General features: G+C 32.7%; 1 protein-coding gene across 1 annotated transcript; it reads left to right on the forward strand.

Moving 5' to 3' along the window:
* The first annotated feature begins 11570 nt into the window (after positions 1-11570).
* LOC149223970 (uncharacterized) lies at positions 11571-13038 on the forward strand. Its single transcript, XM_089388051.1, has 2 exons — positions 11571-11753; positions 12400-13038. Exons 1-2 carry the CDS (start codon positions 11571-11573, stop codon positions 13036-13038), a joined length of 822 nt encoding a protein of 273 aa, XP_089244177.1.
* The last annotated feature ends 278 nt before the right edge of the window (positions 13039-13316 follow it).

The raw sequence follows: 13316 nt of genomic DNA on the forward strand, positions 1-13316 counted from the left end.
CCCTTCGAGGGATAATTGTTTTCCATAAGCAATACACTGTTTTTCTTTTAACTGAGCCTTATAAAAAAATTACTTCCTGCCTCGAGTATTCCAAGGAAATGAGGACTCCTAGATGTTCCCCAACCCTCCTACAAACTCTAGACGAAGTCCCCTCTTTTCGCGAGGATGCAGTTTATAGTGAGGTTTCTCTAAGGAGGCCAATAGGAGCGAAGAAAATACATGGATGGATGAAGAGGTCATTTGAAGTCAGGATAGAGGGAATTATACTTTACAGGGCAAGAGACACACACTATGATAATTGAAGCTTCCATCATAAAAGGTTTGGAAGGACCAGGCCTAGGGAAAACATTTAAAAAATATTGAAGAGAATCAGTTAAAGGGGAGAGGGGATGAGAACAAGTATTCACTGAATGGGGCACTCGATTGATGCATTCAATCTCATCCTAAGACTCTTGTTAATGTTCCTGCTCTGGCAAAATTTGTATTCCTGGCCTCACATTTTGTTCCTCTTATACCTCCATTGCTACCTAAACCCCATCTTTTTAATTCCCTATCTCCTCTATTTGTGCATTGGCCTCCTCTTCAGCATGTGTCTGACCATGCATCCCTAACTCGCCCCTTTTCCTTCTCCTCATTCTAAATCCTAGGGGTAAATCAAGCGCTATATGTCCATGTTTATGGCATTGATGGCATATGAAGGGAAACTGTTCATAGTCAATAATCCGAGAGTAAGAATACCCTTGAAGTTGAGGATGGATTTTTTTGTGGTTAAACACTCCCTTGGGTCCAGTCTTATCAAAATTCAGGCCACGTTCCAATACTTTGTCTCCACAAATGACATGTCTACCTCTAGGAACATACCCATTTGTTACCTATGGCTTTGAAAATGTCCTCTGTCTAAAGCTGCAGGGGAAAAGCCGAAAGTTGAACCCATACATCTATCTCTTCTAATTCTTCTCTCTGACCATCAAAGAGGGGAGTCCATTTCTTGAATAATATTGGCGCTATCCCAAAACACTAGTTACATTCAAGTACAGATTCCAAAGTCTCACCCTTTTTTAATCTAACCATGAACCATCCCTATGCCAAAGTGATCACTTCTACCTTATTATTTGCAGCCCCACACCATGCCTCGGTGACCCATTTTGTTATGTACTTTGAGTAGTGTTCTCCCTTTGATCTTCTAACCAGGATTAGTTCTAAGGCTTCCATAGCCTTATCTATCTGGATATCGACCTCAAGAACAAGATTTGGGAATTCCACATTTTTCCTTATAACTTTCCCCTTCTTTCTCTTTGATCCAGTATTTTGTCCATTCTTGGATGATATTAAAATTGATTGTCCCTCCCGCACATGGCTCTCTTCCTCAAGAAGTAACCATAACAACTCCTCCTCTGACACATTTTGAGTGATAAAATCCCGAGGTTCTATATTCTGCCCCTCCACTTCTAGAACGATATTCTGAAAACACTCTTCTGCATCTAGAGAGCCAAACCCTAGAAACTCTTCATTCTCGTAGTCCATAAAATTGGTAGAGGGATCAGAAACCTATTCCTTCACACTGATTACGCATAGGTTTTGTACTCTTCCTTGCTTCAGAGCCCAAATCTCTTGAAGAAACCCTTCTCCTGTCGCCGCTTCCAGACTGAGAATCAGAAAGGGTTTGGGAGTCTTGATTTCCTTCTAACTCACTGGTAATTTACATGCATGGGATTTGTTCAATATTTGACCTATACCAAAATAATTTGGCAAAAAATACTTAAAAAAATAGGACTTTAGCCCCATGTTCCCCCTAAAGCCACTGCTTAAAACTATGTCTTCCAACCCTCTCGAGAAAATGCCAGAAACTGGAAACACTGGGAGGTTTTTTGAACTTGCGAGTATCTCTGCCAACTTCCCTACAACCTGATTCGCCAAATTCATTGCATTCACCTGACCTTCCAGTAGACTAATTTCAGAAACCCAATATGTCACCTATGAAGTTCAGGGGTTCCCTTCATCTAAAAACCCTAAACCACCCTGCCAGTTCTAATCTAGCATTGTGACTCCCAGTTTTCCAGTTGGGGATCTAGATAGAAGAATCACCTTGGCTAGATTTTGTTGAGTGGGATCCAAGCCCCAAACTAATAGGATTTCTTCTGGCTCAGGCTCCGGGTCGACACAATCCCCGAGGTTGACCATTTCTATTGTCTGAGGGAGAAAGTGATAATCGTAACTGCCCCTACTATTTATATTCTAGTAAGGGCGCGTGCTGCTGAGGACAACCACAAAGTGAAAATACATAAAACAATAAAAACTTTCACTTGAAACTATGTGGTTTATCCTTCTTTGTTTCCAACCAGTGTCGTTTCCTAGGTAAATCCCATTTCTTCCATTTAGATGCCATGTGTTGGTACATCCTTGCCATCGATCATCATTCATACAACATTGCCTACCACTATTCATCACTCCCAATGCATCCCTCCACTGAAACCCTAAACTCCATTTTTTTCCCTCAACCAAAATTATGTTGTACATTCATCGAGAGGGAAAATGATAAATTTTCATGGAAATTTTATCTAAAATTTTCCAAAATATTAATGTTCTAGCTACCTCCATCAAAGATAAAGAGATTGCTTCATGTATTCCAATTGAAACACTTTAAGTTTTATTACTTTAGGTAGCTTTGGGTTATGATTACTTCAGGATTTTAAAAATATTATATTTTATAAAAAGATTAGGTTAAATAAATTAACATTTTGAGTTAGCTTGTATGACTCTTTTTCCGATACCCATGACGTATATCAACCAAATTTATTAATGTGATTGTGCTAATATATATTATAATATAAAAAAATTATATTATATTAAATTTGATATTATATTAAATGTAATATTATATTAATCCAAAAATTATAAATTTAATAATATTAACATTAAAATATATTAATATTAAAATTTAAATATTAATATTAGATTTCATCTTTTTTCAAGTTGTCTATGTTCCTTTAGGCTTGACCTGTGGCTTGAGAAACCACAACCTGGGGGAATCTAAGCTGTCAAAGTCACCCGAGGATCACACTGGCCTGGGCCACACTAGCCCTAAGCTAACTAGATTTTAACGTGTCTCCTCCCCATAACATAGATGCAATAGCCTCCATGAGGTTCGATCCTAGGTCGTCTTTCTAACGAGGACCATCCTCAATTGATTGTGCTTGTGGGATTTGATATTAGATTTCATAATTTAATTTAATAATAATAATAATTTTTGATATTAATATTAAATTTAATAATATTTCTACATGACATGATGATAAAACTTATAATAAAATTTGGAATTTAATGTGGTAGATTTTTTTTTGAAGGTTAATTTATGATCCATCCAAATTCAACATTTATGATAAGATATATTTTGAGCACAAACATACATACTCATTGCCCCCCATATTGGGCTGTACAATGTGCATCTCGACACAATAACATAAGAATTTTCTAATGTTGTTCATAAACTAGATCAAGTTGACTTTTCATTTTTAGTCAAATAATATCACATCAACTAGGTTAAGTTATTGATGGATTAAATTTTAGATCTTTATTGATTCTAAAATCTAAATTATGTGATGCACAATTTTTTTATGGAGGCTTAATTGAGCTATATAGTTCGATTGAGCCCCTAGTTAACCATGTATATGGCTGGATTGAGCTCCTGAAGTCCTAAAATCCACAATTTCAAGACCACTTCTGCAAAGTTTTCTGCAACACCATTTTGTACCTTAGTGGACTTAAGGTAAAATTTGTCCTTTGGTGGTGGAGTTGATCATGTTGGATTCATTAGGGAATGCTTTACCCAATGGCATATGAGTTTGAAATTTTTGAATTCATAAGATCTTTTTTTTCTAATTTCTTTTAAACATAATGTTTGAAAATGTTTTGGACAATTTTAAAAAGGTTGAATAAAAAAATCAATAACATAAAATATACACGACAATTTTTTTTTCCAAAAAATACCACTATTTTCGTTTATGAGTCCTCTTCAAAGGGGTACTGTTGGTTTTTAGATTTGTTTAAATAGTTGAAGAAAACCTTATGCAAAATACGTGTGTAAAAAATGCAATTGAAATATTACTTCGCCAACTTTGAAAAATAATAAAAAAATATAATTTTGCATTCAAAAAAAATTAATATGAAAAACTTTATTCTCTGTGTATAGATCATGCTCATATATATATATATATATATATATATTATATATATAATATATATATATATATATATATATATATATATATATATATATATATATATATATATATATATATATAACGACACATTTGAGACTAAGTAATGCTACATGAACACACACATACCTCTTAATATGTGTGAAAATTTGCAAGGACAAACATTTCATGTAATGCAAAATTGACATATTATATGAAACTATTTTTTTGTGTAAAAAATATCATTAGGAAAACGACCTAATTTTCCACAAATTGTCTTTTCACTTCGAATCAAAATTAACAATGCTTATATGAATAAATTTTGAAATTTCATTGCCACATTTGGCCCAAAAGTATAACCCATCTTTATGCATTCACCCAGTTGGAATAATTTACAACTTCATCCAAAAATTTAGTTAGTAGATATTTGATGTACACGATCTATTGATCCATTTTGACAAAAGTCCTATTCTTTCCTTTGGGTGTTCCATTCCATTGACAAACATGAGGGAAAAACCTTTATGAAGCCATATATAACTAAACAAGATACTCTTAGAATGATTGAATCACATACTCCCCACCATTATCAGATTTCAAGCACTTCATAGTTCAACTGCATTGTTGTTTAGCCAATGCCCTAAATATCTTTAATTTTTCAAAGACACGAATCTTACTCTTCAAGAAATAGACCCAAGTAAATATAGAAAAATCATTGGTAAAGGTTAAAATATACCTTTTACCTATTAATGAATCCATATTTATGTAGCATAAATCACTATGAATAAGCTCTACTGCTGTTTATGCATATTGTGCTTTTCTAGAGTTGAAAGGGCTTTTGATGCTTTCTCAACACACCCATCCTACAAACTCCATTAGGTGGAATAAATTTAGGAAAACCATAAACCATGTTGTATTTTTAAATATCTAAGTTTTTCATGCCAAAGTCTACTCCAATCTTGAGTTTCAAAAATGAGAGTAGTTGAATTGGGATCTAGTCAAGCTAAATCCTGAAATTTCAATAGTTGACCCTTTGAGTGAAGAAATCCTTTGGCAAGAATCAACTCACATTCTTCAAATCCTTAAGAAAGAACCATTCTAGTAAGAACTCAACAATATTACAGGTCTATGAAAATTAAGAAACAAATATTTGATATTCACTTAGACTAGGTAAACTATAGAGATTAAAACACTTCCATGTCGATAAGGTATATCACCATGACCAACAATATCAAGAAAAATATTATTAGTAACATAAAACATTTTTCAAAAAATATATCCAAGGGGGAGGATTAAGCAACCTTAGCCACATGATGACTACACCCATAATTGACTAACTAATTATTTTGTGAAGTGTGAGTATTCAATGCATAGGAGTTTCCAACTTTGAAAGTGAAGATCTTGGTCAACCAACTAGCCCAATGTATAGCTAACAAATCTCCTTCTACTACCTGAATTTATATTCTAAGTTGGAGCTTTCTTCCAATACGTTTTCTCAACATCCCCTTTTTTCCATAATAGTGGCATGTCTTCCTCTTCCAATTCTTCCTTGTGGACATCGACTCATCATTCTTCCCTTTATTTTTTTGATTGAGACATGCTTGTATATTTCCATAGGTATGAAATGACACCTTTCCTTATAATTATATTTACCTTTTCCCTTAAGCAAATGATCCTAATGTTTTCCACCAAGCTTTCTTTCAATACGTAATTTTTATTTATCTTTGATCATTAGATCAAAAAGGGTATCGAAAGAACAACCTTTACCATCATCCTTGTATGACCTCCAATAGGTATGGAATGTGGAACAAAGCTTATCGTAAGGTGTTCTTAGATTCATTAAATCCAGTTCAATAGGTTTCATATATCTCGTTAGATAATCTTCCATATCTAACCAATTTCAACTACAATTTTATAACAAGACAAAAATAGTCATCAATCTTCTTGAAGGAATGGGGACCAATAGAGAACAACTCTTTCTTTATCTAAATAACCTAGCTGTCATTGGAATTATGAAATAATGACTTTAACTTCTTCCAAAATTCGTGAATATAATTGATCCTAATTGTATCAAAGATAATATTATGAGAAATATGTATTGTAATGATCCCAATAGCCTCATGTTTCTTCCTTTTAATGACAAAATTCACCTACTCATCCTTTAGATATGGAATTGTCATCCTAGTGTACTATGAAATACCTATAATTTTCAACAAAGTATTCATATTTTGGTTTCTAAATAGCATAATTAATCCCATTGAAAATAACAAGATTGATCTTGGAAGCATCTTTTGATGTTTTATAGATCTAGTCTCAACCAAGTTTTAGTCAATGAATCAATAGCCTAGAGTCAACTGCTATAGATTAGACTCATCAATATTTAAGTTCAATGAGGCTAGATAAAAACCATCAAATCTATTACCATGTTGGGAAAGGGGTTTAACCTAGAGAAAAAAAGGACTTGTGATAAAACAAATAAGATAAAATATATTCTAAGATGATTGGTGGTGTCTGAAGATACCATCACAATGCTTAGGCATAAAGAATTATGATCAAAACCTCAAAATGCATGAAAAATTTAAATGAATTCATCTCAATTCAATTTTATATTATTTGGCATTATTCTTCCAATCAACCCAATAATATCTTTATTTATAACCTCTATATCTAATTACTTCCATGCAATACAGAAGATCTGATCCATAATTATAATTTATTCTAGCAAACCCATATCACATCGACTAGTGGACTGTCTTAGTCACCAAAACCATCTATTCAAGCACGTAGTCAATCACTCATTTTATTATCCATTCAATCACTCAGTCGATTGTTCTAAGACTCAACCCATTCACCATCCAGTCAACCATCTCATTAACTGCTTTTCTAGTTGACTTAACTAACTGTCTCTAATATAGGTGTGATGAAGCAATATACCCTAAGGTTCTAACATAGGTTCCAATAGTGGTAATAGCATAAGAAACAATATTTAGGATACATTTCATGCAATTAGTTTGTGAAATCCCCTATTTCTCACTTTTTCATGGATGTTAAGTTTGTGGAATGGCTTACCAAACTGTTTCAAATGGGAACATTGGAAAACAATATTGAGGCTTTTGGGTGCTTAGAAATTGAGACACCAAATTGAGTTGAAAATTATTTTATGAAATGTTTCTTTGGAAAATATTTGTAAATTATCATGAATATTCCTCAAGTATAATTCACCATAATAGATCTTACACCATTCCCAAAATAAAATTTGATGCAACAAAGATATTTTATATAAAATTTAGAAGAATAATGATATTTGACCTCCTTGATGATTTTATTGGTGTTTCCAATCAACATATCATTAACGTGCAAAACAACAATCGAAAAATGATCACCAACATGTTTTAAATACACATAGTAATTAGTCTTGCTTCTTGAGAAACCAAGTCACAATATATAAGAATCAAAATTTTGATATGAAATATTCTTAGTAGTTGTTTTAATAGATATATATATATATATATATATATATATATATATATATATATATAAGAACTTATGTAACTTTTCAACTATTTCCTATTATTATATTATTCCTTCTAATTACCTAGTGGTTCTATTTATTACCACCCAACTACCAAGTAGGCCATATTCCATGATCACAGTTGCATAGCATTAAATATTCCACTTGGTTACCACACTAGGTACCGCATATTTTCCTCCATATTTGCAGCACATCCCATTTCCCTTTACATGTTTCATCCTCAGAACATGAGTGAAAGACATTTAATAATATTTGTTAAGCATAACAACCAACTATTAGGAAACAAAAGAATCAATCCATCTAAGTGAAATGTGACACTCTTGTAGGTCCCCTCGCCAAGCTAAAACACCATGAGGATGCTCAGAAGGGAAATATTAACCTTCAAGGTGGAGTAACATTCTATTAGTGAAAATTACCCCATCATACCTTCAAGCCATTCTTCAATGTGTTCTCATTTCATTAGGGGATTTTTCAAGTCTAAAATGGGCTTCCTAAGGAAATTATAAAATAATAGTGGAAATAATAAAATAAGATTAGATTACATCATCAAATTTAGAGGGAAAAAAGACCAAACTATTTTTTCAACTCGTATTTTCAACTTATCTTCATATGGGTTTATTCAAATTTTTAGAAGAAACACTCGTTGGATGCAAAATTTGATTCCTCATCCAAGGAGTACCCATGTTGCATACTTTCGATGAACCATGCTACATGAAAAATGTGATTGCAATCACGTTTTTTTCATGTATTTCTCATTTTTCGTGTAGTAGTGTCCATTGAAAGTATGCAACATGGGTACGCCTTGAATGAGGAATTAAATTTTATATCCAATGAGTACTGCCGATCAAAATATGAGTAAAAACTTAGGGAGATAAGTTGAAAATACGAGTTGAAAAAGCAGTTTTCTTATTTTATTATTTTTAATCTTTGTACTTTCTTACTCCAAAAATGGTGAATCATCCCCCATGGTTGACATCATCATATTGAATCCAATTGGTTCTTATAAAGTTTATTTTGGTTGTACATTTTTCTTAGGAGGCTCATTTTAGACCTCAAAAATCCCCTAATAAAAACCTTCAAAAAAACTTTGAGAGCTTATTTTTCTTGAGATTCCTCCTATCCTTAGGAAGTGGACATCACTTTGAGCTTTTTGAAACCTTAATGTTTACCTTCTCTTGTTTTTTAGTGGTTTTCTTCCCCACCTACTATCAAGTTTCCTCTAAATGCCTCATTATGGCCTCCAAGAAGAATAGTATGAAAACAATTTACATCAATAGTGTTGCCAACAATGAATGTTATGAAAAATTGAATAAACCAACCTTGATCATTTTAATTCATAATCATAATTCCTACTACATCATAGAATAAATAATTATTCATAATCTTTTATACATTATAATCACTAACCATTAATTAATAACATTTCTATAAATATTGGTAAGACTTGAATTCAAATTGTATGAACAATATATGAAATTGAAGAAGATCACATGAGTATTTATGTGGCACCATGCCTATTTATGTGTCATAAGAGGCGAGTGTTAGCCATGCCCCTTATATGGAATTTTTTGTTTATTTTTTAATCAACAAAAACATATGTTTTGATAATCGTAGTATCATTATTTAAAATTAAATATTTTTTTTCTACTTGCAATACATTAGATTTAGAGCATAATATGAAGGTTCTAGTTATACATATAGTTAATTCACATAATTAAATTATTTGTAATTTAATATTTAACTAAGAATCCACAACATAGTTCTAAGATTTTTCAAAAACAAACAAATGTAATAAATATTATAGGAAAAATACCTTTTTATCTAGTTTTTACTGTCCTTGCTTATTGTATTGCCCAATAAGTAGATAGTATTTTCAAGGTCAATTGTTTTAACATGCACAAAGTGGAACAATATCCTTCATACTAACAAAGAGCCCCATTGTTTCCCCATTGTTTTCATAGCTTTAGGAGAGAGTTTGGTTTATTACCCCTCCATGCTAGGACTCCAATAATAACAATGCTTTATATGTTTCTTCCGAATACATTTCATCCAATCATTTTATTAATAATTCTTCAAGAAAACATCTAACTTTGAAGATAAATCTCAATGCTTCCGCCTTTCCCTTATTTATCACTCATTGTATGCATGTCCATTACAAACCATGAACCAATATTATTATTCAACTAACTACCATACTTTAGAGGTTTTATATAATGATTGCAAAGGCAAGAATGGTCTTCAATTATATGCTAAGCAAGTAATATATTTTAATTTTTGCATCTAAAAATTATAAAAACCATCCATTCTCAACTCCATTAGATCAATAACTTAATGACATATTATTATCTCCATAACACCAATTAGTTATGTAATTAATAAGCCTAATTACAAAGAATTCATTACACAATCATACCGGTATACACACATCGAGTATGGACATGTAGGTAGCACATGCATACTTTGTGCATGTACTAATAAAATGTATAGTTGTTTTCATTTAATGCTTGATTCTCTAATGTCCAAAATCACACATGCTTGTAGAAACTAATGATTTGTCATTTAATACTTTCATTTAACAAAGGAATATTGACTCAATAAAATGTTTGTGTGCATAAACACACCACATTGAGAAAAATGAACCAAACAAAAAATTTTAAACATTGTAAGAAACTTGAGAGTAAAGAGTTATAAGATGAATTCCTGTCATGATCTCAATCAAATAAAAATCATTAAGAACCTTTACTTCTATCTTCCCTTTCTCATATCCTTCTCCTATGTCGAAACATTCACTATATCAAACTAACTCTAGCTATACCTATACAACAATGACATCAATTTTTTCAACTTAAATTCCCTAGTAGGAAATAGATAGTTATCATTGCTCATCTATAAGTGTGAAGTTAGAATCCACTTCTACGAGTTCTACGTTTTAGATTATAAACAACAAGAACACCTCCACTATTTTAACACTAATGGTTTTTAATGATACATAATGAGAATACCCTCAACATTTTTTACACTTTAACACCAAGCTCTAATTTTTCTATGCAAATCTTGTTCTTATAGCCATGCCATCAAATAACCACTTGGTAACCCATGAATGATTATGGTAGTTAAAAACATACATAAAACCTTAAGAAAAACCAATAACATGTAATTATCTACAAAATATCTATGACATCTAGGTTACATTGTCAGTATCAACTATTTCATAAATCATTAAACAATAACTCTCTCTCTCTCTCTCTCTCTGTCTCTCTCTGTCTCTCTCTCTCTCTCTCTCTCTCTCTCTCTCTCTCTCTCTATATATATATATATATATATATATATATATATATATATATATATATATATCATTTTCATATAATAACCTATACTAGTGTAGCCATATAAATGAAATAGTTGGCAAAATCCTGTAGGCATCAATCCGTGATAAACATCAAAACATTTATTTAATGATACATTTCACATTGCTAAAATAAAATAAAACAAAAATCATAAAGATTAACTAAATTGTAACTATATTTTAAACTATTATTATTATTATTATGAATATTTTGGACTAGGAGTTTTATATTTTTAATTTAATTATCAATAATTACTCCATAAGGCGTTTCCCTCTGAAATGAACTTTCCTAAAATCTACTTGTCATCCCTGTGTGCCATTAGATTATGTGTCAGACGATTAGAGGATTGTTAATCGTTTGATCAGGGAAGGTAGTTGAGTGGTTGGAACTGTTCACGATATTTACTTGATCAGTCTTCAACTTTCTGAGCGCTCGTAGAAAAGATTTGTTATTTTTTCCTCCCTGGCTATCACATGAGTAGTGCAAGGAGTGCCCCAAATGGATTATACAGAGAATCATGGCAGTGCAAGGGCTCCTTTATCAAGGTTATCTTCAGGCGACACTTACTACAAACTGGAATCTCTGCAAGGCATTACAACTCTTCCCCCTTACCATTCTCATCAACATCGTTGCCTTCCTCGGCGTTTGCTCTCTGCCAATCTGTCCCCATTCACATGGGAGGTAGGGCAATGCCGCCTACCCTTTCTCCTAGATTGGTACCCATGACCTCAGAGACATGATGATTAGGGATCCCAACAGACAACCCATTACTGATAGAGAACCCACTTTGAATATTATGAATTATGGGGCAGAGCCTATTGGATATTCCATTGGCCATTCGCAGAACTTGAACCGGTTTGTGAATCCAACTCAACAATATCAACAGTAGGAATTTTTTAATCAAACTTCACCTCCACCTCAGATCTATCAACATCAGTCACGCTAACAAGAGGTATCTATTTTTTTTCAAATCTCCATTCCAGATTGTGTAATGTATTCATCCTTTTTCTTTCAGTTCTTAGCATCTCAACTTTGAACTTTGTTTTCTGATTCAGTAGTGTATACATTCTTTTTCTACCTTTTCTTATTGTGCCAGAAAAGTTGTTTACTATTTCAGTAATTTGTCCATTCTTTTTGTTTACTAATTGAGAAATGTTTGATATTGTGGGAGACTTTATCACTGTTGAGGGCAATACCACATTCATTAGGCATTAAAACAACCTCTCTGCTATCTTTTTGAGGCTGGGAAAATGTAGAGAGGTTGATCTTCATATTTGCGATTATAAAGCATACTAATTTTATTACTAACATTGTGTATGCTTTTCAGATTTTCAATTCTAGGTTGGGTAAGAACTCAGATTCTGGATTGCAACCAAAGTCTAAAAATAGGGCACATAGGGAGATCCCAAGCATCAAAGATATGGATGCTAAGACTCCAAAGATCCCTGGGTGGTGCTCACTCTGTGATGTTACCTGTAGCACAAAGGAAGTTCTTCACAAAAAACATGTGTTTGGGAAGAATCACGAGTCCAAGTTAAAAAAGTTGAAGGAAAAGGGTTTAGAAGATGTAGTAAAGCCACAGAAAAAGAAACCACAAGGACTGGTGGGGTGGTGTTCTCTTTGTGAGGTTAATTGTGGAAGCCTAGAAAATCTTCATGAGCTGCATATGTCAAGGAAAAAACACATGTCCATGTTAGGAATGGCAAAGACAAAGAAGCAGGAGACAACAGAGACTGGCAAAGACAATGTTCTTGGAAAAAGAAAAGATGATTCAGTGAAGGAAGAAAGAGATATGCCATCCAAGAAATGCCACAAGTTACATAAAGGAGATGCTTCCCATGCCCAGCTTACAGAGGATGGAAATTTTGAAGCCCATTTACTGGTCTATGGTGAGACAGAAAGTGTTGTTGGTCGCAAAGTTGAGGAAGAAGCTTTTGTCAAAGCTCAAGATGAAGGGGCAAATTAAATGTTCCAAGCTTTCAACCTGTTAAGCGTAAAATGGTCCGTGTTTTAGGTTTTGTGGACATTAGATTTCAAAATTTTATTTAAGTTTTTGTGACAGTTGAGACACTTCAGCATTGCAGAATAGAAATCCCTGAAGATTCATAAGAAATGTTTTTGAACATGCTGGAATTAAATATTACGTAGGGTTGAATTTCGAAAATTTTGATGTGATTCATAATAAATGTTTTTGAACATGCTGGAATTAAATATTGCGTAGGGTAGGATTTATAAAATTTTGAT

The sequence above is a fragment of the Pinus tabuliformis genome, chromosome Q (assembly GCF_031772625.1).
Source record: "Pinus tabuliformis cultivar Carrire ecotype Pingquan chromosome Q, CPIR1, whole genome shotgun sequence".
NCBI classification, from domain to species: Eukaryota; Viridiplantae; Streptophyta; class Pinopsida; order Pinales; family Pinaceae; genus Pinus; species Pinus tabuliformis.

What these genes read in the sequence shown, in the direction of transcription:
- LOC149223970 (XM_089388051.1), top strand. Translation starts at nt 11,571, where the DNA reads ATGGATTATACAGAGAATCATGGCAGTGCAAGGGCTCCTTTATCAAGG. An exon ending in TGTCCCCATTCACATGGGAG is followed by an intron (nt 11,754 to 12,399) that starts GTAGGGCAATGC and finishes TATGCTTTTCAG; the next exon opens with ATTTTCAATTCTAGGTTGGG.